A 26,581-nucleotide genomic window follows, 5' to 3' on the forward strand; every position below is an offset into this window, starting at 1 on the left:
TTTAGCCGGAGACATTTTCGTAAGCGATTGACAATTGTTGCATTGTTGGTGTATAGTTGCAAGATGTGAATGAAACTAGTTTCTCATGGCATGGAACACCCCAAGAGACCTGAAGGAGTATTGTCTGTTGTAAAGGGGCTTTTAGTCAAGCTTCCGTCCCAATCATCTGTGGTTGAAAATGCCTTCATAAAGAAAAGGTTAGGTCGCTTTACGTGCACAGGAAAATTTTGCTGGTGGCCTACGTTCCAATTTTTTTCTGATGTTGACCTTTCGAGATACCACGTGCATGAGCACCTGGCAGTTAACGGTACACAAAGTTGCCTCTCCCACAAGACTGTGTTGGCAGCGAACAGTCCACAAAATCGGTTGTCTCAACCCTTTAAATGTGACCAGGTAAGTTGCAGATACAGTCATTTTCCTAAAAACATATGAAAGAGAGATCCATGCCATTGCTATTTGGAGCCTACGCCCAAATCAATTCAAAACCATTTGATATGTTGCTTAAGTTTAAGGCGAAATGTACTTGGATCATATTCAAGTAGATTATTAACGGTTTGAATCAGATGATTTATTCTGGGTTGCATGTTAATTAAGAGAGGCATCATTGTAGGTTTCGGAAATCCTCCTCTTGTATGGTTAGTGTGCATTCCTTCCCTGTTTGAACGAATTAGTTCGAATTGGGTGGATTCACCAACTGATATTAGAGTCGACGGCAACCATATTGATTTCTAATGGATCCCATATGGGTCTCGATATGAGTGAAGATAAAACTTTACACATATATGTATATATTTTACCTTTAATATGGATTGGATCAACACTTATTACCTTGAATTAAGCTTCTTTAATTCTTGATTTTGTGTGTGCATCATGAATGTCAAAACTTGACTCTTGAACAATCAGATTTACCATTTTAATGCTAGAACTCTAATTTTGAATTTGATGTTGATCACCTACCTTGCATATATATTTTTTGAAAATTGGCAACTTTAGCTTTACAAAGGGGAGGAAATTATTATATATGCCGCAAGGAGTGTGGAACTATGACTTCTTTACTAAGAAATTCTGATCATTATCGACTGAGGAACCTTTTGATGATACGTACCTTACATATTGGCCGAAGTGATACATTGAACATGCAAGATAAGTCAGTAGAAGAGCTATGCCATTTTTCTTGGGTAAACGAAGAGCTGCGTCCACCCACTTACCAAGAATGCGGGTTGCCTCTTGGCGTGTGTAGGTGAAAACCTGAAATCAAAATGGTACGGACGAGATGCGACCGTTCCGGGAGTTAAGGTGGAGGCTGGCAATAGGCAGCTAGAGATCTTTCAGCCAATGAGATATTTTCTCCAGATTATTGCGAAAAATAAGATCTAATTTTAATCATTTATTTTCATGTTTGGCCAAGTGGGAAGAAACTATAATAACAAACGCTGGTCGTAACTGACAACTTTCATTTCTGTTCTCCCAAAGCAAAATATTCTGTCCTCCAATACTCTAAAATCCCACCATGGAAATCTGAAACCCGAGCTTCAAATGCACTCCTCGTGATCGGTCAGTACTCTTCCTCTTCTTTCTTTTCATTCAATTCTTGATTTATTTTCTTTAGGGCGGCGAGCTGTTGTATTGACTCGTAGCTGTAATAATCAACTTAAACTTCGATCAAAACGAGTATCTTACCCCCCAAAAAAAATGACAAAATGAAACTTCGATCAGAGCAAGTAAACAGATTCGATTCAACACTGCTTCAAATCGTATTGGTTAAGTGTACTTTAGTTTTATCAATGAGGACTTCTATATATCTGAGGTGTTGGTAATCTTGATTGCTGGTGCGAACCAGGTGTCTGACTTCAGTTTATTCATTTCGGCCTCATCGTCATAGAAGATTGCTTGAGAAAAGGCAAGATACATGGATTCTGCGTGTTATTTTCGGCTGCCAAATGTAATTCTTGGTAGCGAAGGCTCAAGTTCTGGGACCTTGGGTTGTTCTAGTTCTAGTCCGACGTATACCTACAGAAATGTTGGTTTTAATCTTTTTAGCCATCCACGATGTGTTTTGAAAACACGTATACCGAAGAGTAGGAAGAAAATGATAAGTAAGCATTACAGAGGAGAGCTTGATTGTTTGTACCGGACTTCAAATTCAAGGGGATTTTTGGATGGCAAAGTGAGCAATATCCTGAAATTATCAAGGGCCGCTTTGCCTTTACAGTGTAAAGGCGATGATAGTTTAGCATATGTTGCTGATAATGGTCAAAATGTTGAACTAATGGAAAGTTCCAATGAAGAAAAGCCTGTTTCTGATGTAGAGGTAAGTTGTTTGGAAAATGAAGAACCTGAGAAACCTAGTACAGATGATTTGCGGGAATTGCTTCAGAAGGCTCTTAAAGAATTGGAAGTTGCTCACCTGAACAGTACTATGTTTGAGGAAAAGGTTCTGAAGATATCAGAAACTGCGATCGCACTGAAAGATGAAGCTGCAGATGCTTGGAATCATGTCAATACCACCCTGGACACTCTTCAAGGGATTAATGCTGAAGAGGCTGAAGTTAAGGAAGCCATACAGAAAACAACTGTGTCTCTCTCAAAGGCTGAAGCGAGGCTTCGATTGGTTTCAGAGTCTTCAGAAACTGCAGAAGGAACTGGAGATTCACCTGAAGCTTGTAGAGGGAATGATGCAGAAAGTGTTAGCGCTATGGAAGCATCGAGTGCACTGAGGGAGGAGGATGAGGCAATTTTAGAGGCACAGGATGAGATTAGCAACTGCCGAGCTACTGTAGCAAATTTTGAGGCTGAATTGAGAAGCTTGCAAAGCAAAAAGGAGGAACTACAGAAGGAAATAGATAGATTGACTGAAGTGGCAGAGATATTACAGAGGGATGCTTTGAAAGCGGAGGAGGATGTGGCAAATATAATGTTTCTTGCTGAGCAGGCTGTTGCTTTTGAACTTGAGGCCACTCAATGTGTAAATGATGCAGAAATTGCTTTACAAAGGGCTGAGAAAGGCTTTCCCAGTTCGAATGTTGATATGTTGGACTGTTCTACACTTCCACTGGTAGCATCATCACAAGGGCAGATGTCAAATGGAAATGATGAGTGTATTGCTCAGGTGCATGAGGTGACTCAGAGGGCTAGTGGTGATGTTCATTTGGAAAAAGATAGAGATAGATCAGTTGAGGATGCTTTGATGGGTGTTAAATCTACATTGGACTGCCCATGTGATGCATCAGGGAAAAGTGTTGAGGATGTAAAATACTCTGGTGATCTGCATGATGAGGAGAATGGGAAACTAATGTTGGATTCTCATAAAGAAGTGGAAATTGAAGCTGAAAAATCAAAGTCTTTTGGTCTGACAAAGAAGCTAGAAGTTCAGAAGGATTTAACTAAAGAGAATTCACCTCTTTCTGCTCCCAAATCATGGTTGAAGAAATCTTCCCGCTTTTTCCCTGCATCATTCTTTTCTTTCACAGTTGATGGTAGTGAATTCACGCTATCTTCAGTTTTCCATGGGATCATTACATTTGCGAGAAGGCAAGCGCCCAAGCTGGTCATCGGGATATTGCTTCTTGGGGTTGGGTATGCATTACCACTCTTTTGGCCTTTGATCATATTGTAATTTCTTTACTTGATTTGCTTATTATCATCCTACTATTCAGTTATAGAGGCCTTATCAATTTTGTGCCCCTCAATCATCAGCATCTATATATTACATTTACTTTTTGGGGTGGGACAATGGGCTAACACTACAGATAGAAATGACTGACGACTCTTTCTTTTAGGATTATTGCCTTCTCTATCTTCTCACCCTTCACTCCCCCCTGTTTTTCTCTTGTATAATGGGAACCATATTTTTTGTTCTTGTTTTTTTTTTGGATGAATAAATAATCAATTAAAAGACGGAAACTGAATTACAAAGAAGGATCCCAAAAGGCAGGATCAAAGAGGGGGATGAAGTTGGGAGTTGAGTCCCCAGGAGACAACAATGAGCCTGTTCCTTGGGGTGTCAACAACCGGGGGGAGGGGACTAGCAAAATCTTAGAGGAAACATCAAAGTAAATAGCATTCCAAATAGTATCAATAGAGCGCGATTTAGAAGTCCAGCGCCGGAGATTTCGCTTCCCACCATAGATGGTGGACTGTGGCACCAAAGACAAGCTTGCCAATTCGGTTACATATAGAAGTACCTGAAAAATTACTCAATACCCAAGACCATTCTTGGCTAAACCCAAAGGAATGACGGGAGCGGGGCCAAATGAAGGTAAGAGCTTTTCTCCAAAGAGAACTAGAGAAAGGGCAAGAAAAGAGCAAGTGGTTAGTGTCCTCGGTACCGTTCCAGCAAAGGATACGTTTGGGTTCACAGGGATGTGGCGGGACATGAGGAATGACTGGGTTGGAAGGGCTGTGTTTAGGGCTCTCCAAAGGGTAAGTGAATGGCGGGGAATGTGACCTTTGAATCAAACCAAGGGGGGCCAGGGAGGGGAAGGGGAGGGGGTGCAAACCAGGTTCCAAGTTGAAGAAGTGGTAAGAGCTTTTTTGTTCTTGTTGTCCGGACTGTGACCTTAATGCTTACATGGTTTTGTTTGTCTGATTGGAACAACTATGAGAAAACATTTGACATTTTTTTGTGCTTCACCTTTTCTTCTTGAGGTCTGTTTTTCAATTTTTTTTTTCATTTAACTGAATACTTCTCTTTCCTCCCTTCCACTTCAACTCTATATGCTTTTCCACTTTGTTGAGTGCTATCATAGCATTCCTTGATCACAGAACTGAAACTTATCACAGGGTATCCTTTCGAATTAATGGAGCTGAGAGGAATGCTCAGCTGCTTCAACAGGCAGATGTCATTACCACTGGAATTGGAGAAGTGTCACCAAATGCAAAGGCTTTGACCCTAAAATTGCGGGGGTTCTCTAAGAGAGTGAAGAAAATGATTGAGTTGTTACCTCAGCAAGAGGTGCATGCCCTTTTCCTTTACAATGCTTTAGTTCTAATCCAAAAGCCTGACAAGTTTTCTGCACTTTGTATAAGCTTGAGTTTATTGCTTTCTTCCTTTTTTCTTTTTTCTTTTTATTTTTTAAGTGATGGACTTTCTGGACTTATCAAAATATAAAATTTAATAGCTTATCATTCTGTTGTTCTTCCATCTCCTAGATAAATGAGGAGGAAGCTTCCCTCTTTGATATGCTGTGGTTACTTCTTGCAAGTGTTATCTTTGTGCCATTATTTCAAAAAATTCCTGGAGGTAAGTTGATTCCTATACTCTGTCTTCTACATTGAAATTTGTATAATATGATATAGACATCGGTTCTATTTTCTTCTTTATTGGAAAATATGTCTATGAATCTTATAAAAGCCATATTATTTCCCCTATACTCTGCAATGTTGTAATTTGAATTAAGATTACAAACAGTAGGACCTACGCTTGTAGCCCATGGGTGTGTGATGAAATCAACTGATGTCTACTTGTTGGCCATGGCAATGCAGAATTATGTCGCATTTTTCTCTTAAGAAAACAAGATAACTCTCATTGCATGCGTGTTTTCTTTCCCCCCTTTATTTGGATAGATAGGCGCCAAGGAAATTTAACTCACAACTTCTTAATTATGAGGTGTTGGTCTAGGAAATTTAACTCACGACTTCTTAATTATGAGGTGTTGGTCTTTGCCAACTGAGCTACCCTCTTGGGGTTCTCATTTTTTTTACATAAAAGTAGCTGAACTGATGTTTTCAACTGCCTTATTTTTTGGCTCCATTTTATAATCTGGATTAGTTGTGGCTGTAAGGGTTAATATTCTGGTTGCTTTCTTGCTTCTTTTCATCAAATGCATTTTCTAATTGTAAATTTGATGATGGCTATTGCTGCTATAAGTAATGTTTTTGACCTTTCAGAATTCACATTTGACTATGATGGAAACTACGAAAGAACATTTACAAGGTATCTGGGCAGTTGCCTACTTGAATATGCCACAAAAGTATGTTTGTGTTTCAATGCACTTCCTAGTTATCCGTTGCTAGAATAGTGTTTCTCATAACTGAATCTGAAGTACTTAGATGCGATGATGACACTGGAGAGAGCATTCGTGTTCATTTCTGTAATTGCCACCAAATGCGTCATGGTCCAATTATCAAATACTAACAAGTAACGATGAGTCGATGACTGTTGGCTAAAAGACACATGTAATATTCATCATAGTGCCATATATGAGGTGTAACTTCAGCCAAACCATGAGAGATGATAAAGGGGCAAAACTTGAGGAGCGAGAGTTACCACAAAGTGAATGTGTTAGATACCTTGGGTCAACCTTTAACAAAGAAGGTGATATGAAAGCTGATGCTTCTTACTAAACTAAGTTAGATGGATGAATGGAAAAGTTCTTTAGGAGTGTTATGTGACAATGCATGCCTATCAATCTTGAGGGAAATTTTACAAGATAGTAATAAGATTGGCTATAACATATGGAGTGGAATGCTGGGAATTAAGAGCAATATAGATAAGATGAATGTAGTTGAGATGAGAATGTTGTGGATGATGTGCGACAATACTCGGAGAGTTAGAGTAAGGAATGATTGTATTATAATCGAACTGGAAATTGCAGCAATTCAAGACAACCTCCGGGAGACCTGGTTCAGGTGTTCTGGGCATGGTAAAATATTGTCATGTTGCTAGGTGACGAAATAAAAGGGGTGGGTGAATGATTTTTGTGAGAAATCAATGATGTATCGCCGAAAGGTCAAATTTTGGCTATATATCGCCGATCTTTCAAATTATCGCGATAGATTCGGTGATTTCTCGTCCTTTATAATTGAATTTTTGGCTTAATTTCACCCATTTTTGGGCGAATTTCAGTTTGATTTTTCAGTGTTTTCCATCTTTGGTTACCAATTATAGGAGTCAATCAATCGTGGATGGGAGCATACTTGAGATAATTTGGAAACCAAAGATGTGATTGAAATGCATAAGGTGAGGTTGATTGACTCTTGCAATTGAATCCAAAGATATGATTGAAATGCATATAGGAAGATTAATTGACTCTTGTAATTGGAATCACAAGATATGATGGAAATGCATATGGCAAGAGTCAGCCCTCCAATCCGAAATTTGGCTGGCCGAAACCCCCCCCCCGAAATTTCCTCGAAATGTTGGGGTTTCGGTTGTTTCGCCAGCCATCGAAACCTGACATTTTGGTGAAATGTTGGACCTTGGTTGTGGGCATGTCCAATGGAGACCTACGGATGCACTAGTAAGGAAGAGTGACCAGATTCAGTTTGATGGAAATAAAAGCGGTTGAGGTTGACCAAAACTGACTATTGGAGAATTAGCAAGAAAGGATATGCATGCGATGGGGCTGGATCCTAGTATGATCATTAATAGAGTTGTCTGGAGGATAAGGACCTGTGCTATTGACCCATTGTAGGGGGATTTTGCTTTTTCTTATTCCCTTATTTATTGCCCTTTTATTTTGTTCTTCCATATTTCTTTATGACCTCTCATATTTCTATAACTGCCTCAGCTTGTTATGGATCCATGTAGCTGATCCTATTTAGTTGGGACAAGGTTATGGTTGTTGTTCTTAAGATGAGTCTCAGCAGCTCAAACTAAATTGAATTACAAAAAGGGGAAATATTTCTTGTTTTGGTGGACTGATGGAAACAATTAAACATCTGACAAACTTAAAATATAGAAAGGCTGCTTGGGCAAAGATTTACCAATTTTAGCGTTATGGAATCCATATATTCACATCCACACCTCACTGTACCTGCCTGTGCCACTTAGTTCAGTGTGTCATCAGATGACATCTGGAACTCCTGAGTCCTAATCAGTTATTTCCACATTGATGTCAAGTTTGAAAATTTGATGGATGTTTAGGCCTTTAGGGTCTATAGATCCAGAAAGAAGAAGAGGAATGGTGGAAGGGAAATAGGTGAAAGCTTGTCTGCTTTCTAGTCACTCATTTTCTATTTACCTTTGATGATGTGGATAATGATTCCTTCACTGACAGATCATTTGCAGATGTACAAATTCCCCGAAAGACCAAATTACTATGTGCATATGGCTTCAGAACATATCAGCACCAATACTGCCTTCTATAGTCTTTGAGTAATCATTTCTTATGTTTCTGTTGATTACTTGTCTTCTAATTGGTGCAACATTTAGGGAGCCCTGTACTTGGATACCTGACTGCTGGTATCTTGATTGGGCCTTATGGTCTCTCTATCATTCGTCATGTACATGGGACTAAAGCAGTTGCTGAATTTGGTGTTGTCTTCTTGCTATTCAATATCGGTCTCGAGGTGGGGTTTTTAAATTTTTGATCTTAGCTCCCACATGCGCAATGCTGTTTTTCTCTTGTGTATTCTATCGATTTATTTCCTAGAGAATCATGGACTAGACCCTCATTGGTTTTTGCAGCTCTCTGTGGAAAGGCTAAGTTCCATGAAGAAATATGTTTTTGGATTAGGCTCAGCCCAGGTGATAGAAAAACTTATTTGTGTTTACTTTCAAAGGTTTTCTTTGCATTTACCTGATGTAGCTTCCATTTCTTGAAATATGGATAATGAAATGCAGGTCTTAGTTACTGCAGTGGCAGTTGCTTTGGTCACTCATTTTGTTTCAGGGCAGCCTGGTCCTGCGGCAATTGTCATAGGAAATGGCCTTGCATTGTCCTCAACTGCTGTAGTCCTTCAGGTGAGCATCATGAGTGCTCTCTCTTTTCAAAGATGGTTTTCAAACTTATTAGAATTAAAACCGAAGTATCTTCTTCAAGTAGCCTTCACCTTTTTCTCTTGGCCTGTTTGCTCAACATACATGATACATGCAAAGTTGAAATCAATAACCTTCACAACATTCACTGGTCATGTTTAGGGATATAGTAATATGTTAAATGTTTAGCTCATGCAATTTCTGGAGGTTACTTGTGGTGCCGTGTTTAATTATTTCATACTTGTATAAACTCATTTTATATACTTTTTTATGGTAACTTTCATATGGTAGGTAAGACGTGGTCAGTAGCACTTTCCTTGCTTATTGGAACGTCAAAATTTTAAACAATATATCTCAGGGCCGGATATTTGGATATGGGAATTCATCATAACTATGACTATGAAATTTGAAGTATTTCAAAGAATGAAAAAACTTGTGTAGATATTTTATTAAAGGAATATTATATGTTTTTTTATCAATTGAGGTGCAGGTATTGGTGAAAACACATCAAGCAATGGGCATGCTATCATATTTTTGTTCACTAATGAGTATTTGTATCCCATGTGTGACCTTGATAAAGCACTTAAATAACCCTGAACTCTTTTTCAGGTGTTGCAGGAACGGGGTGAGAGCACATCACGCCATGGACGTGCTACCTTTTCTGTTCTACTTTTTCAGGTTGTGCTACTTCTCCGGAATGAATAATTGCTTCCTATGTTTGCCAACAAAATCTGTTTCCCTGTATGCAGACGTTTGTTGCCTATACTAGGCATCAGGGTGGTCTTTAACTGTTACACTTATGTTTAACTTTTGCTTTGCTAATTGAATATAAAATCTGTTTCCATGAAGTTACCCATATCAACTTGTTTGGGAGTTCCTCCGCATGCATCTCTCAGCTTATTTTTATATATATATATATATATATATATATATATATATATATATATTAAATGCAAGGACCTGAGACAGAATCGTTTGTATACATACTAAATGTTGTTGATCCCTTTCTTTTTCTATCTCTTCCAACTATCTTCTGCCCAGGCAAATAAAATTAATTGCATTCTTGATTAGTTTTAGTTGCAAACACTTTCTTGATTAAGAATCACTCCATCAAATACGATAATGATGTCAAGATTTGTTTGAAAAGATAATTTAAATTCTTACTGTATGACTTGGCTGTCTGAATCACCATGCTTTGTATTGTTTTCCATAGTGTAATATGTAAATGTTGTTCTTTCCATAGTTTTTATTATTTGGATTAGATTAATACTTGATTTTGCATCCACTGCCACATTATACAGCAAAAGAAGTTAATTGTTTATATTATTATTATTATTTCTTCTTTCCATGTCTGTTATTATTTGGATTAGTGTTGTGAAAAATAACAACGCAAGTGTACGCTGTCGTAACAAGTAATATAATGATAAAAGATCGTTCCCTCGAGGACTATAGATTAAGTACCAAATTAATTAAACCAATTTTATTCGAACAATTACTAAGGAAGAGAATTATTCTAGACTATAATGCGAATTGAAATTTAAATTGAGATTATTAATAGCTAAAAACCTAGGGGTCAGATTTCACCATAACTAAGCATTTCCACCCTTTTATCCCTCTTTATAATTTGAGAAATATTTTTCTGATTGATAGTTGAGATTCCCTTCCCTATCTACTAGTCTTTCTCGAGTACTAATAAAAATTCCCTCAATTGCTAACCCACTATATTTCTATGTGGGTTACAACAACTGAGAAATCATTAGATTCTATGGATTCCCATGTAACAACTACATAAACCATGTAAGTATATCTCTATCCTACATGTAATTCATGGCTTTTACTCCAATGAACTAAACACATAAATCCCCTCTCAGTTCATTATGATTAACATATCAGTTGTGTTGAAGTATAAGCCAAGTAAGTAAGGTAAAAGACAGTATGGGTTACTGCGGACCAAGTAGGTAAGGTAGTATGGGTTACTACGAATCAAGTAGGTAGGTAAAAAGGCAATATAGGTAATGATATTGTTGTAGAATGCCATAAGTTGAGGGCAAAGATCTCCACAAATAATATCCATCAGCACATCTTGAGTAGATATAGAATAAGTTACCATTAATAGAAAATAGAGTAGCATCACTAACATCATACAAACAGATTTTACTGTTCACGTGAACAGTACCGTGAACAGTAAATATCATACTTTACTGTTCACGTGAACAGTACCGTGAACAGTAAATATGCACCAAAGTGCATATACTTCAACAAGTTGATTAGTGGCCAATTAATCAAAAGCATGAAGAGTAGAAGTAAAAACTCAATCAAAGGAAACAATATTCAAAATTATATTGATGAATTCAAGAGTGGGAATTCAAAGATAGGCTACATCTGATCCTTAGAAAAATTAAATTATTCCATACTAGAAATAAAAAACATTACAGAAGAGTTCGTGAACATTGAAAGAAGATTAAGAAAAACTTATTCCCAAACTTTAGATCTCCAAAGCCAACCAATGTCTCCTGGTTCGACCTCTCCGCTCCTCCAAAGCTCCAAGAATGTTCTCTCTGGTGTTCCCAAATTCCCAAAAACGTCCTCCCCTCCTGCTGGAGTTTGCTCTCCTTTTATAGATTAATTAAACTCAGAGTTTGAATCAAACTCAGAGTTCCTATCTGACTTAACCAAGGAGTGTTTTGAAGTACAAATCGGACTAACTTAGAGATTTCCAATGAACAATCCCACCGTTGGATTTGAAGATCAAGAAGTCGTGAAGCTCTCCTCCAAAAATCGGCTCAATCGGACACCGGATGACAAGGGCTTGATCAAAACTGGACAGAGACACTCAAAAACGGGATTTTTGAGTATTCCTTATTTGAATTGGATTCTTTTTCCTCTTTTCCCTTCTTTGATCAAATCCTAATTAGGAAATAAAATATAGAATCATCCAAGGACTCATTCTCTTTATGTTTTTGATTTGAGGAAGCTTCTAGAGTGCACTGTAACTTGATGATCAAGACTTTCCTTTCTGGAGTGGAAATAAAATCCAGTTGAATTTCAACCGAGGAACAAAACAAGATCATTTCGTTTCATTTTTAGTAAAATAGTGAAGGATATTTTATTTGTAATGCCAAAAGGGGTGGAGGGTTCCATTAGGACTCTTGCAATAATACCCAGATTTGATTGATAATTTCCTACACATAAAAGTAATAAATCTTAATTAGAATTTGTTAGGAAATATATAAAATCACCAAAATTATAGAAATAAAAGGAAAAGGTGCAACATATTCATTTTCATATCATATTAGGATAAATTGATATAAAACAATTGTAAACACATGGAAATATAGTAAATTAATCGTATAAAATAATATGCATGAAATCAACTTATCAATTAGATTAATCCTCGATTGTGCTCCAACTTATAGAAACCAGGTTGGCTTAACAAACAAAATCAGACACTTGGAAGCCCTAGAGGTTACCAGCTATTTGCTAATGGACTATGTGGGGGAAAAAGGGAGCTTCATGGATTTATCATGTGAATGAACATCCATCAATTTTATTAAAGGACAATCTATAGAACTGGTTTTGATGTTACTAAATAAAGGAGTGAACCTAAGCTGTTCGAGACTGTTCTGAGCTGTGTCCTTGCTTCCACTCTCTGTCCCCATCTGCAGCACCCTATGACCTTACTATCACTGCTGGATCTCCTGATCGCTGTCTCTGTTAACGTCTCTCTCTGTCCCCATTAGTGCTGATTTCTCTGCTGCCATCACTGCGCATCTTGTTTCTGCCATCTCCCCCATTGTTGATTTCCCTCCACCTGAAACCACCCTTTCCCTTCTGGCTCTCTTCTCCCTTCAAGCTCTGTTGCAGGATATTGCAACTGTTTCTTTTCTCTCTCGTCAAAATCTTGCTTTTCCCAGCCTCTTGCGTTCCTCACCTCCCTATCACCCTGATTCTCTCTCCCACGTGGGCCCTATTTTTAGCCTTCTCCCTCCCCTTTTTCCAATCCCTGTCCTGACTCGGTCAACCCACTCTCCCTCCTGCCCCACCTCTCCTCTAAACCCATTCGACCCAGCCCAGCTCCCTTATCCCCAGTCCCCTAGCCTCCCTTCTCTCAGGCCATAGCCCCCTTGGCCCAACCCACTCCCTCCCTTTCCAGCCTTGACCCAACCAATTGCCTTCCTTCCCAGCCCACTAGTTCTCCACCCCTCCCAGCCCAAATCTCCCCCTTTCCCACCCCTCTCGTCTTCAACCCCAAGCATGCCCTTCCCCACTTCCTCTCCCTACCCCCTCTTGCTGAGCTTGGGATAACCAGCTTTCTTAAAAGCCTGGCAGGCCCCATCTCCATCTCTTGCTCTTCTACAACCCCTATCTACGAGAAGCCTGCCCTGTCACACCCCATCTTGATGGTATCTGACCTGCTCGCGGTGTGATCCACAATCACAAGGTCAATGGTTGTGATGCCACAATCAAAACAATCGACATAATACAATAATCATGATAAAAAGAATGAAAGCCATTATATATATGTAATAAGAATATGAACTATCATGAGGAAGGAAAGGAAATGTGTATCCAAGTGTAATTACATCCTTTGAATATTAAACTCCGCCCCAAAATGTTATCTCAAATCCGAAAAAAAAGAATTAAACTATTTGAGAGATCACTATGCTCCATAAGAGTAGTCCATGCATGCATGATCCGTTGTGGTTCATACTTACTCTGCAACCAGCTTGTTGTATGTTTCTACTGGAGGGAAAACCTCCGGCTTTGCTGGTGTGTCATAACTTGTGAAAACATATGAAAAAGACACCCCCAAAAGGGGTGAGTTCCAGTGGAACTCGTGAGGCAACAACACACATATATGATATAATGAAAATGCAAGATGCCATGAAGATCTAGGATGCATTCTAGAGCTACCTGTGGTAGTCTCTATCTAGCTAAACACGCATTAAGAATTTAAGATGCCACCAATCTCCTCGGGATAGGTCCACACTCACATTGGCCCCTCATAGCTCCTAACTATTTGTTGGGTGCCCACAACCGGGGGTCCAAAGGTAGGTCACCACTCTGTCACCACGATTAAGTTTAAGGGTAATAGGTCCATCAAATCATCACATCACGACCATTGGTCTAAGACTGGCATGTGTTAGGGAAATACCTAGCCATGCAGAAGTCATCTACTTATCATGCTGCTTATGGTCACGATACCTTCCCTCAAGCTAGCTGCTCTTGTTGATCCGGTATCCTTCTCAATCTAGGGGTGTTGATCCTCACAGCTCCGTAGCTGTCTATTGGATGAACACCTTGCAACTCTCTAGTCATCCTCATATAATACAATGATGGCACTTCGTGTCCCCTAATGGTGCTCAACAGTCTATTGGGTGCTCCACAAGCTCAATCCCATATTATATGTAACCTTACCGTGAATGATACGCCAATAGTACTGTGTCTCCTCACAGTTCTCAACTATCTGTTGCACACCAATCATGTATTGCTATCACAGGTTGTTCGGCTTCAATACCCTTGTCGAAGGGGTTGTAACATGTAAAGGGTCCTTAACCATTCATCTAGACAATTATATACATATGCACACACATCTACATGACATGTAGGAGGTACCAAGGGCAATGGCCTAAACTACAACTTCTGATATATATATTTATAAATATCGATGCAATATGTTAACTCCCAACCTAATATGCTTTCAATCATATAAATAAGAAAGGATTAAAGAAACGACATGATAACTATAATCCCATGGTGCACCCAATGCATGCGTGTCCTAAATAGAATCTACAAGCATAACAGCACATCATAGGCATATGGCACATTAAAGCATGAGTAGTAAACCCTATATATGCATATTGTTTCCTCACTTGGTGACATTTCAAAACCTTCGAAAGATACTCAAACTTGACAATCAAAGACACCACCAACTCACTGGAACTCCTAGAATCATGTTGGTATAGTTAGAATTAGGTTTGGAACATTCTGACCCAAAACAGAAGCGAAACCCCAAGACAGCAACTAGACAGTCGGTCAAGACCGGTTGGCCCAATTGACTGCCAGGGTTGCGAACAGTTCCCCGATCCGAAATTTACACCTTTGATCCATGAACCTTAGGGGGTTCTAGGCTATTCTTGGGCGTGGATTTTGACTGATGCACGCCCAAACACCCACAAACAACAGCAGCAACAACCTAGGTCTAAAAATCTAATCAGTCTAGAAGAAGATGATCTTGTTGTGGAAATTTTTGCAGTTAGGAAAGATGTAGATCTCATCCCTCTTGCTAGATCTGATTAGAGTTGATGGAAAACATAGGTTCTCCAATCAAATCTAACTTCCAGCAGTAGATTCATCAAATCAACCTCCTCAACATTGAGTAGAAAAGAAGTGAAGAGTTTGGTATTCTTACCTTAAAAATTGAATATCACATGAAGATCCAAAACTTTCCGCCACAAACAATGCCTTCTTTGCAGAAACTTTGCCTTTGACTCACTCTAAGACCTTCGGCCATCTAACGATAGAATAATCCCGAATTCAGGGCTTAAAGCTATTAAGTATAGGTTAAAGCTCATAAAAACCCTGAATTTCCTATATTGTCTTGACCAATTGGGTACCTAGAGTGGCCAACCACCCCTTTCACTGACTTGCAACGGAGTGTCCAATTGGTCTAGGGTGGTTCCAAACATGAGTGCTATAGGGCTCATACCTGGACTTATGTATTGTTATTTTGAGAAAGAATAAGGGGAAGAATGAGGGAGAAGAGAAGATGGAACCCACGATTTAGTTGTGGAGGCTCTAATAGAACTCGTGAGCTCTCCTCAAAATAATATCTCTTTATATAGGCTAATTTACAAGTATATTCTATATAGGAAAGCATCAACCAATTTCGATTGGTATAAAACTCTTAACTACCGCCTCTTTTTCCTTTCGAGAGTTAGTGCAAATATAGGTAACTCTCGATGGATTTGTCATTTCCCAAATTGCCCTTTCCTAACACTCCCCCTCAAGCTGGAGCATATATATTACTCATGCCCAGCTTGTTACAAATATAGGTAACTCTTGTATTCCCTAGAGCTTTGGTGAACAAATCTGCAAGTTGTTCTCCAGTCCTCACATGCTTGGGGGATATTATGCCTTGTAGTAACTTCTCACGAACAAAGTGGCAATCAACTTCAATATGCTTGGTACGTTCACGAAAAACTGGATTTGATGCTATATGAACCGCATCTTGATTATCACACCATAACTTCATTGGTGTGTCATCAATAATTCCTAATTCCTGGAGTAATTGTTTTATCCATACCATCTCGCATGTTACCTGTGCCATAGCACAATACTCAGATTCTGCGCTTGATCTCGCTACCATAGTTTGTTTCTTACTTTTCCATGATACAAGATTTCCTCCAACGAATGTGCAGTAGCCTATAGTTGATCTTCTATCAATAGGTGATCCAGCCCAATCAGCATCAGAAAATCCTTCAACATTTCTATGCCCATGATTAGTGTAAAGAAGTCCACGTCCTGGTGCTTTCTTAAGATACCTTAGAATTCGTATAACGGCATCCCAATGTGATGTTCGTGGGGCAGACAAAAATTGACTCACAACACTGACTGGAAAGGCAATGTTAGGTCTAGTCACAGTCAGATAATTCAGCTCTCCAACGAGCCTTCTGTACTTCTCTGGATCATCAAGAATGGTTCCATCTTCTGGCATTAACTTTAAGTTACATTCCATGGGGGGCGTCTATGGGTTTTGATCCCAACATTCCTGTTTCAGAAAGCAAATCTAGTACATACTTCCGTTGAGATAGGAAGATGCCCTTTGTTGATTGGGCAACTTCTACTCCTAGAAAATACTTTAACTTGCCCAAGTCTTTGGTCTGAAATTTCTCTTGCAAATAGGTCTTTAACCTATCAATTCCTGAAGTGTCATTTCCTGTAATGACAATATCATCAGCATAAACTACAAGAAAGATTTTGCCTGCATCAGAGTTTTTAAAGAATACGAGTGATCACTTTCACAACGAGTCATCCCAAATTCTATTACAACAAAGAGTGAATCGTCCAAACCATGCTCGAGGTGATTGCTTGAGACCATATAATGATTCGCGGAGGTGACAAACCTTATTCTTCTCCCCCTGAGCAACAAACCCAGGTGGTTGCTCCATATACACTTCCTCATGCAGATCTCCATGAAGGAAGGCATTCTTCACATCCAATTGAAACAAGGGCCACTGGTAGGTAACGGCAAGAGAGATTAAAATGTGGATGGAAGTAAGCTTGGCAACAAAGAAAAAGTATCATCATAATCTACACCATAAACTTGAGCATAGCCCTTGGCAACGAGACGAGCTTTCAGGCGAGCTAAAGAACCATCAGGATTAACTTTCACAGTGAATATCCACCTACAACCAATAGCTTTCTTTCCTGAGGGTAAAGGCACAAGATCCCAAGTCTGATTGTCCTCTAAGGCTTGTAATTCTTCGTTCATTGCGCTGACCCACCTAGGATTAGACAAGGCTTCAAGAACATTCTTAGGAATAGGATAAGTCTCTATAGTAGATAGAGCAGTAGAGAATCAAGGTGATAAAGTAGAATATGAAATAAAGTTAGAGATGGGATACTGAACACAAGAACGAGTACCCTTCCGAAGAGCAATTGGAATATCAAGGTCAGATGTGGCAGGAATGTCCGCAGGATCAATAGAGGAAGTCGGCACAGAGGTAGAGACCGTAGGTGCAAGGGGCGCCAGTGGTTTTGGACGGCGCATGTACACTTTGGTGATGTCTGGCGGAGGTGGAGGTGAAGGAACTGTACCCTGTGGAAACACACTTTGAAAAATACAGAGATCATCATTTAGGTCAGTTAAACTATGAGATTCAGTAGAAAAAGGAGTGGACTCAAAAAATGACACATCTACAGTAACAAAATATCTTCGTAAGTCAGAAGAATAACAACGATATCCCTTTTGAGTACAAGAGTACCCCACAAAAATACACTTAAGTGCACGAGGATCAAGTTTAGAGATCCCTGGGCGATGATTACAAATGTAACATACACAACCAAATACGTGAGGAGGCAAAGTAAATAAGGGAGATGAAGGAAATAGGAGAGAATGAGGAATGCCACCTTTTAAGATAGATGAATGCATCCTGTTAATAAGATAACAAGCAGTTGAAACTGCATCAGCCCAAAAGGATTTAGGAACTTTCATCTCAAATAAGAGAGAATGGGTGACCTCCAATAAGTGTCTATTTTTTCTTTCTGCAACCCCATTTTATTGAGGAGTATCAACACAGGAGGATTGGTGAAGAATCCCATTAGAAGCCATAAATTTACAAAAAGGATCAGAGAAATATTCTTTGGCATTATCACTACGAAAAGTACGAATAGGAACACCAAATTGAGTACGAATTTCAATAACAAAATTGCAAAATATGTCAAATAATTCCGAACGATTTTTCATTAAATAAAGCCAAGTGACTCTTGAAAAGTCATCCACAAATGTAACAAAGTATCTCGGAACCTGAAGTAGAACTAACAGGATAGGGTCCCCACCCATCAGAATGAACTAGAGAGAAAGGGTGATCTGATCTGTTATTTATACGAGGAGGAAAACTCACACGATGAAGTTTTCCAAATTGACAAGACTCACAGTCCAACTTAGAAAGAGAATGAAAACGTTTATCTACCAATTTTAGGGTTTCCAAAGAGGGATGCCCCAACTGACAATGTATTTGATGGGGAATGGAAATACTAGAACAAGCAGTAGAGGATATCTCCTCGAATAGATACAACCCCCGAGACATATGGCCTCTACCAAGCATCTTCTTCGTCGTAAGATCCTGAAATAAACAATATCCAGGAAAGAATTTCACCAAACAGTTATTAGTGGAGGTAAATTTATGAACAGATAATAAGTTAAATGGTTAATTCGGTACGTAAAGAACTGAGGGTAGGGTAATGGATGGAGTGAGTTGAACTGTACCCACTCCTTTAACATTGATATGAGAGCCATCAGCAAGTGTAACCAAAGAAGATGATGGAACAAAAGAGGAAAATATACCTGTAGCCCCGGTCATATGATCAGAAGCTCCTGAATCAATGATCCATGGGCGAGATGTGGTTGAAAGGCAAGCAGTAGCATTACCTGTCTGAACAAGGGTGGCAGCGGCTGAATGTGGTTGAGTGGCCCGGAACCGAGTGAAACGAATATAATCTCTATCAGTCATCTTTACAGTCTTACCCTCATGATGAACGGTAGTAGGTGGAGATGCTGATTCAGAGGTGATGATTACATTCGCCATGTGTGGGGGCTTCCCATGAAGCTTCCAACAATATCGTTGAGTATGTCCTGAACGACCACAATGATGACAAGTCTTAACTTGTCTGTCTTTGTCAGTAGAGTTGTGTGAACTTGGATATTTTCCAGTATTATTTCCTCTTGTTCGTCTTGTATTCTGTCCACCAGGGGCTTGTCCTCCAGAAGTGCCTCGAGAAATTGTTGCCAAAGCTGAATTTTCTGGAGAGTTATTGGTACTCTCCCTTGCAACACGAAGAACTCTTGAAAATGTGTCAGCTAATGTGGGTACATGATCACTACCAAGAATCTGTGCTCTAACTACCTCAAACTCCTTTCCAAGACCTCCCAAGAAACCCATAACAGCTAATTACTCTCTTTGATTTTGCATAGTTTTGATCGGGGAACGTACGCGAATCGGAAATCGCGAATGCTGGTTTCGCCGGAGGGCGAAAAAGATTGCGCCGAAACCGACATTACAATTTTCGCCGGAAAATCGTCGATTTTCCGCGAAACCAATTTCCGGCGAACTTCATATTTCGCCGGAAATCGCGATTTCCGGCGAACTTCAAACTTTTTTTTTTTTTTTTTTTCCTCCGCTCGGTCCGAGATGGGTGCGCCGCCCGCTATTCGTGAAAGAGACATCGCTCCGGTCCGGGTGGGTGCGCGTCGCCGGAGGAAGAAGAAGAAAGAGAAAGGAAGAAAGGCGGTAGATTGGTTTCAACTGCATATGGGCCGGTTGGCCCGGTCCTGGTGGCCCGGTGTGGGGGGTGTTGTCGCGCTTTGCTCGTGCGCCCCTAGCCCGGAGGTCTTTTTGGCTCGCGGTTCGCGGGCTGCTGGGACTACCCGCGCCTTCGGCGATTATAGGGCTTCTCTTGTTCGTCGAGCGGGGTTGGTCCAAATCATCATCACGTGATTCGTCGCTTGCCGGATCTCGCCGTCTCGGCGTTTCGCTTTCCTCTTTGATGGCGTCTGGGTTTGTTCGGTGATATCAAAGGAGATAGGTAGAATAGAGTTTAGTTCTTCATACATTCTTTTAAAATCTGCAAAATATTGGGTAATATCTCTATCTTTCCTATCTACTCGATAAAATTCCTGGGACAATTCAGTAGATTCTAGCCGATTATTCTCACTGAATACAACACATTCAAATACTCCCATAATTCCTACACAGTTTGTAAGTGAGTAACCAAATCTATAATATTATCGGCCAAGGAATTAAACATCTGCCCAAGTATTCGTGCATCAACAATTGCCCAAGTATCATCATCTTTAGGTACAGTCTTAGTCAAATGATCTATTTGTCCCCGTCCAGTAAGAACAATTTTAACTATAGCCCTCCATTGGTGGAAATTTGATCCACCCTCCAATTTCTTCTCAGTTAACTGATGAGAGGATGAAGAAATAATTTCAGTCATGGTATTTTTATTTGAAGTTTCTCCCATATCCAACACAATTAAAATCAAATCCCAGAAATCGAATCAGAAATCAGAAATCAGAAATCAGAAATAGAATCAGAATAATTTCCTGATTAATCCCAGAATCAGATTAATCTCATAACCACTTGAGCCAACCGAACCAGAAAACAAACCAATACCAATCGAATTTGGACCACTTGAACCAACCGAACCAGAAAACAAATTAAAATCAAGTTAAACCAATCGGACTTGATATTCCAATCGAACTTGGTTTACCGCAGGTCACTCTTCTCTTTCACGAAGACTCTCTCTCTCACTCTCTCACTCTCTCTTTCTGATCTAGAGCAACAATCGGAAACAAAAAATCACACCAGTTTCTGATCTAAAGCAGCCGATCGCAGGTCACTCTTCTCTCTCTCTCACTCTCTCTCTAATCTCAAACAGCGTCGGAAGCGAAAAGTCACAGCACCAGCGACTACTCCGGCGGCTGCTTCTTCTCCAAAGATTGGTTATTCTCTCAACTCTAAACAGATCGAGAGTGAGGAGGACTATAGACACTCTTCCTCAGCCCCAAATCAAAAAACGAAATATATCTCAAATAAGCGCAGTTTATTCGTACCTGAAAAAATGCAGATCTAACATAATCATGGGCAATCTCTTGCACCGATCTTCAATACCAATCACCGATCTTCAATAAGGAGCTGCATCAAAATAAAAATCACCAACAAGTGCAGCGTAACTGCATCCCTTTATTTTCTGCAAACAACTCTCACACCAGGTACGGTTTCTTTCCCTTATCAACTGTTTGTACTAGTAATTCTTAGAATTGAATAAGAATTACTACAGCTCTGATAACATGTTATTTTGAGAAAGAATAAGGAGAAGAATGAGGGAGAAGAGAAGATGGAAGCCACGATTTAGTTGTGGAGGCTCTGATAGAATTCGTGAGCTCTCCTCAAAATAATACCTCTTTATATAGGCTAATTTACAAGTATATTCTATATAGGAAAGCATCAACCAATTTCGATTGGTATAAAACTCTTAACTACCACCTCTTTTTCCTATTGAGAGTTAGTGCAAGGCACTAACTCTCGATGGATTTGTCATTTCCCAAATTGCCCTTTCCTAACATGTATCATCAAACTTCAACTCCCAGAAGCTGGTAATCCATCTTCCCAGTCGTCTTGGGTTTGAGTCCAATCTTCTATCAAATTCCAACACAATGATAGAATCTTGATCTCCACCATCCAAATCCATGGATTCAAATGCAAATCCAATGTTCTCTAACTGGATGGTCCACAACTTCCCTCTATTGGATCTACAGGTCCTTGGGCAGGCAAGTAGGGTTTCAGGGTAGGATCTTAGGGGATATTCCCCAAACCTAGACCCTTCATCTTCACGCGATATTATTGTATGCAAGGGGCACTCCCAAGATTGAAATCTCCAACCCCCCCCCCCCTTGTATGTTTCAAATGGAGACGGTGGTTGTGATGGTTGTAGGAGAAGCAACCATATTCCTAAAGTGTGATACCAAGTGATGGGAATTTTGTCGTGGAGTTCGAGTCTCAAAGAAAAAAGAAGAAAAAGAAAATTAGGAAATATTGTTTTGCTTTTTCTGCTTGGATTTCTGGCCTCTTGGGTTACTGCCACCTGTTGGCTCTTGCTGGCTTCTTTGCTTTTGTATGGACTTAGCCCTTTTGTCCATTTGTATTTTCTCCCTCCCCCTTTCTTTCCTTTGGCAGTGAATTTACTTATTCACCCCCCCCCCCCCCCCCCCCAAAAAAAAAAAAAAAAAAGAAAAAACTGTGGTTTAATTTATGATAATGTTTATGCCTTTATCTTGAGTGAGAGTTGAGCATCTTGTAGCTTTTAAACTGCTTTATGCTCTGGTGCACTTCGAAATCATTTTTTTCCTTCTATTTTATACTTCTGCTGAGCATCATTAGCATGTCTGCATGGCATTTGTGGCTACCATGCGTGCCCCATAAAGTATTGCTGATTTCTACTTTTTATGTCATGTCTCATCTTCTCTTCATTATTTTTAATCTGGATTTTAGTTGTGCTGCTGTATTTTTGGCATTTCTGTTCTATGTGTTGCACCTTGAGCTGTCAAACCTTGTCTTATTTTTCATCATGGTGTTCCTTTGATTTCTTTGTTTTTTTCCTTCTCCAGGACTTGGCGGTTGTGGTCTTGCTAATACTGATACCTCTTATATCACCAAATTCTTCCAAAGGAGGGGTGAGATCTATTGATTTTCCTTCTCAAGTGTTATTCTTGCTGTTTTATTTACTTTCTAAGTAGTAGGCCACCACTCAGAATGGTTTCAATACGTAGTTTGTGTTTTGGATTTTGGCAATCAATATCTTATATATGAGGAAGCCAGTGGGAACTTTAATGAAATCAGCATCTCAACTATCTTATTTATCACATATACTTCAGCTCCATGGGTCTTCACCATTTAACAAATGTTGCCTTTTTTCTTGCCATCTGTTTATTATTGAAACCTGACCTTGAAGCGTTATGCTGCATAGGAATTCAATGCCAGATAATATATGATTCTCATATTCTTGGGCACATTGAGGTGTTCAGTTGGAAGATGCCCTACAGATGGATGTTCTGGATTGTGTCATTTTCCAAAGTGGCAGAAAGAGAAGGAAGCAGGGTGGCCTCTTCATTAGAGGCTTCCTGCATGTGGCTTGTTTGAAAATTTTCCCATATATCCGATATTAGTAGTGCTTTGCTGGTCTTGAGACCAGAATTGATATGCTCTCTCCACTTGAATACCCAATTCTAAATTCAAGTCACTGATCTGTTCTTCTTTTTCAAGCCTTAATGACATCTTGGTTCATTTGCACACTATTGCCGGAATTTGTTACCATATGCCTATTGCTGCTTAATCGACTTGATGTTTCCCTTTATGAAGCTCAACAAGTAAACTGGCTGCATGACTAGATTTCATTGAAATTTTTTTATGAACTTTGTTGTGATCATATTCTGCTTGAAATTAAGAAATTTAGATAAGTTTCAATGATTTTTGGATGAATAATGTACTTTTTCTTTTCTCCACATTCTGAAAGTGATAGTGATATATTTTGCCTTTTTCCTACTATTGTTATTATTTTGGTGCATTTATAGCTAGCTCGTTCCATAGTGCCATCAAGCATTTCCATGATTTCTGTGTTATGCAAAGTCTGCATTTAAGTTCTGTTTCTAATGTTATGAGTCAAGAATATGTTACTCCCTATATGGTGTTAGGATTTAAGCAACTTTTACCATAGCTGTGGGATAATGCTAGCTGTTATTTTCAGGTCGGTGTTCAAGCCATTGCTGAAGCTCTAGGACTTGCAGCTGTTAAGGCTGTGGTTGCTATCACTGCCATTATTGCTGGTGGACGCTTGGTAATGGATGCTTATGGACATCCTGTTTTTGCATTTGCTATGACAGAATAATGTCATTGATCAGTTTGTGCTATATCTGTATGATTGTTAGTTTCTCACTTATATAACCATTCGTGAAGTCTGGTGATCAGATGGTAGCATATTCACTAATCAGGAGGAAATTTTGTTCCTTTTTTTGGTCCAAGACTCCAAGTTGTGCCCATGGCCCATGTGATATATGCTCCAACTTGATATAGAAGGTGGTGTTAAATTGTAATTATATGCCCATGTGGGGGCATGTTGAGAATTTTACCTTCCCACCAGTTTTAATTAGTAGAGCCGAGTAGGGAGGGGCTCTTTTTTTAATTTTCCCTCCATATTTTCTATATAACTATATGACTTGATGGATCATGTTGATCATTCAAGCATTACAACCTAAATTTGTTCTCCTTACAAATACTTGACCTAAGGTGAAAAACAAGCATTGAGGTCAAAGAACCAACTCTTGTTAACTCACAAAAAAGAATATTTTTCGGGGTCCAGGGAACTCACGATTATAAGTCGATATGACCTCAAATTTAATGGAATAGTTGGGCAGGACTCCTAGAGCTAACTGTAGGCTGTCAGACTTGGAATAATGCTACTGAGGTTTTAGAATTGCGAACCCATGATTAATTGAGTCAGTTAAGGACAGGAAATCAAAACTAAGGTCCATAAGTGTAAAATTATAAGAAGAAAAAGGTTCATTCACTGAATTTGAGGGTATTTAGAAACAACACTTTTGAACCAACGGTCAGCACTGTTTAGAGCTGTATTCATGTTCATATCATTTAATGACTATTCATAAATATATTGTTCAAATTATTATGTGGATGTGTAGCTCTAAACTTGTAAGCCAGTTTGTTTTCCTAGTAACATAAATTATCTTTATTTTTTATTAAGGCCTCCTGCACCTTGTGCCTCTGAAGAAGTTGTGCTAATGAGTCCCCCCTCCCCCTTGGTTGATTGCCTCGGATATGCTTGTGCACAGTATTCCCCCCCCCCCCCTTAAGGAATGAGTTTCCTATTCTCTCTGTAAGTGAAAAGGTATTTTGGGCATTTTGGACCTCTGATGGTCCTAAGCCACTAGAATGTGACAGGGCCTACCCATTGTTCTATAGACACTATCCTCATGCTGCAAGGTTCTTTTCGGTGTCTGTTTCAACTTTCAAACTAATGTGAATTACTACTACATACCTTGCACTTTGATCAGAAATCAGTTCACAACATCATAATCATGATTAATCCACTGGAATAGTCCATAATTGTTGTTGTCATAAATGGTATAATAACCTTTCGGAAAAAAGAAAAAAGAAATTGGGTTGATAAGTGGTTGTTTGCAGGCTGGAGCAGAGAACAATCGACAATTAATTAGGATCATACATTAACCTGTAATGCAACTTCATAGTGGTGGTAAATAAATCATACTGTTGAAGTATTATAATTCTGGTTTACAAAACAATGGTTAAACATAGGCCATTTCCAAATGGTTAACCATGAAAATGAATCCTGCACATCTACATTGACCTTGGACTCTTGGAGGGAACAAGCTGGTTGTCTGCTGTTGGAGATATAGAAAAAATGTGGCACTGGCTTTTTCCCATAAAAAAGTTCTGGCTGCAACTATCAAATTCAGTATTTTCTGATAGCATAGGGGTTGGATCTTGTATTTTGGATTACTCAATTCCTTTTTGTCTGCAGTTGCTTCGGCCAATTTATAGGCAAATTGCAGAAAACCGGAATGCTGAGATATTTTCAGCTAATACTCTTCTTGTTATCCTTGGAACTAGTCTTCTTACTGCTAGGGTATGTACACTCCTGCTATTCACTCTTTATGAATTTTCTTTCAATAGTAAATTGATTGTCTTCATTGGAACAGGCTGGGCTTTCCATGGCATTGGGAGCATTTTTGGCTGGCTTGCTTCTTGCAGAAACTGAATTTTCCTTACAGGTTGAATCAGATATTGCTCCATATCGGGGCCTTTTATTGGGTCTATTTTTCATGACGGTATGTGTTCTATATTGCCGTCCCTGCTTGACTAGTTCATAATTTTTTTGGAGCAAATTTTATGCACCACCTGCGTTTGGCACTTTACATGCAAACCCCCCTGTCCCCACAAAACCACACCACCACTACCGCCTCATTTTTCCTTGTTTGACTTCTACATGGACCTCCCCCGGACTACTCTTTGGCTTACTCAAAAAAAGGTGAACCCGGTGCCAAAGGCTTTTGCACAACCAGAGTTCGAGGGGGCAGTTTTCCTACATAGTCATACTACTAAGTGAAATTTATTAAGTTGACACCGTTAGTTGAAGAAAAATGATTCTTAAATGGCCATATTACCTTCATTGGTGTTCCTTTTCCCCTACATTACAAACCCAACCCCATCTACCCATTCTTTCGATGTTTGAAGCTTCTTTTTTTTGGATGATGAATACTATATTAAAGAATAGAAAACAAGGTCTTTAAGAGGAAGACCAAAAAGAAGAGCTAAGACCTTAGGAGACAACAATGAATCTGTTCCTTGGGGTATCGTCGACAGGGGGATGGGGAAGAGCTAACAATCTAGAGCAACATCAAAATAGATGGCATTCCAAATCATGTTTGAAGAGCAAGATTTGGATGTCCATCTCTGAAGATTGCGCTTCCACCAAAGATGACGTATGGAGGCACTGGAAACTAGCTTACCAATCTGATCACAAATGGAAGAGCCTGAGAAGTTTCACGTAATCCAAGACCAA

General features: G+C 39.4%; 1 protein-coding gene across 2 annotated transcripts in view; it reads left to right on the forward strand.

Moving 5' to 3' along the window:
- The first annotated feature begins 1,175 nt into the window (after window positions 1-1,175).
- LOC149013546 (K(+) efflux antiporter 2, chloroplastic-like) overlaps window positions 1,176-26,581 on the forward strand; it is a 35,477-nt gene continuing 10,071 nt past the window's right edge. For both annotated transcript variants that reach the window (XR_016174144.1, XM_089160229.1), the window contains exons 1-12: window positions 1,176-1,554; window positions 1,841-3,576; window positions 4,783-4,954; window positions 5,152-5,242; window positions 8,156-8,292; window positions 8,411-8,470; window positions 8,567-8,686; window positions 9,311-9,379; window positions 22,596-22,661; window positions 23,732-23,821; window positions 25,541-25,645; window positions 25,719-25,847. Coding sequence is in view for 1 of the 2 variants with exons in the window: in XM_089160229.1 (XP_089016355.1) it covers window positions 1,910-3,576; window positions 4,783-4,954; window positions 5,152-5,242; window positions 8,156-8,292; window positions 8,411-8,470; window positions 8,567-8,686; window positions 9,311-9,379; window positions 22,596-22,661; window positions 23,732-23,821; window positions 25,541-25,645; window positions 25,719-25,847 (2,706 nt within the window). In the remaining variant the exon portion in view is untranslated. The remainder of the gene's footprint in view (window positions 1,555-1,840; window positions 3,577-4,782; window positions 4,955-5,151; window positions 5,243-8,155; window positions 8,293-8,410; window positions 8,471-8,566; window positions 8,687-9,310; window positions 9,380-22,595; window positions 22,662-23,731; window positions 23,822-25,540; window positions 25,646-25,718; window positions 25,848-26,581) is intronic.

This window comes from Hakea prostrata, chromosome 6 (assembly GCF_041222555.1).
Source record: "Hakea prostrata isolate BN-2017 chromosome 6, UWA_Hpros_2, whole genome shotgun sequence".
In the NCBI taxonomy this organism is placed as follows: domain Eukaryota; kingdom Viridiplantae; phylum Streptophyta; class Magnoliopsida; order Proteales; family Proteaceae; genus Hakea; species Hakea prostrata.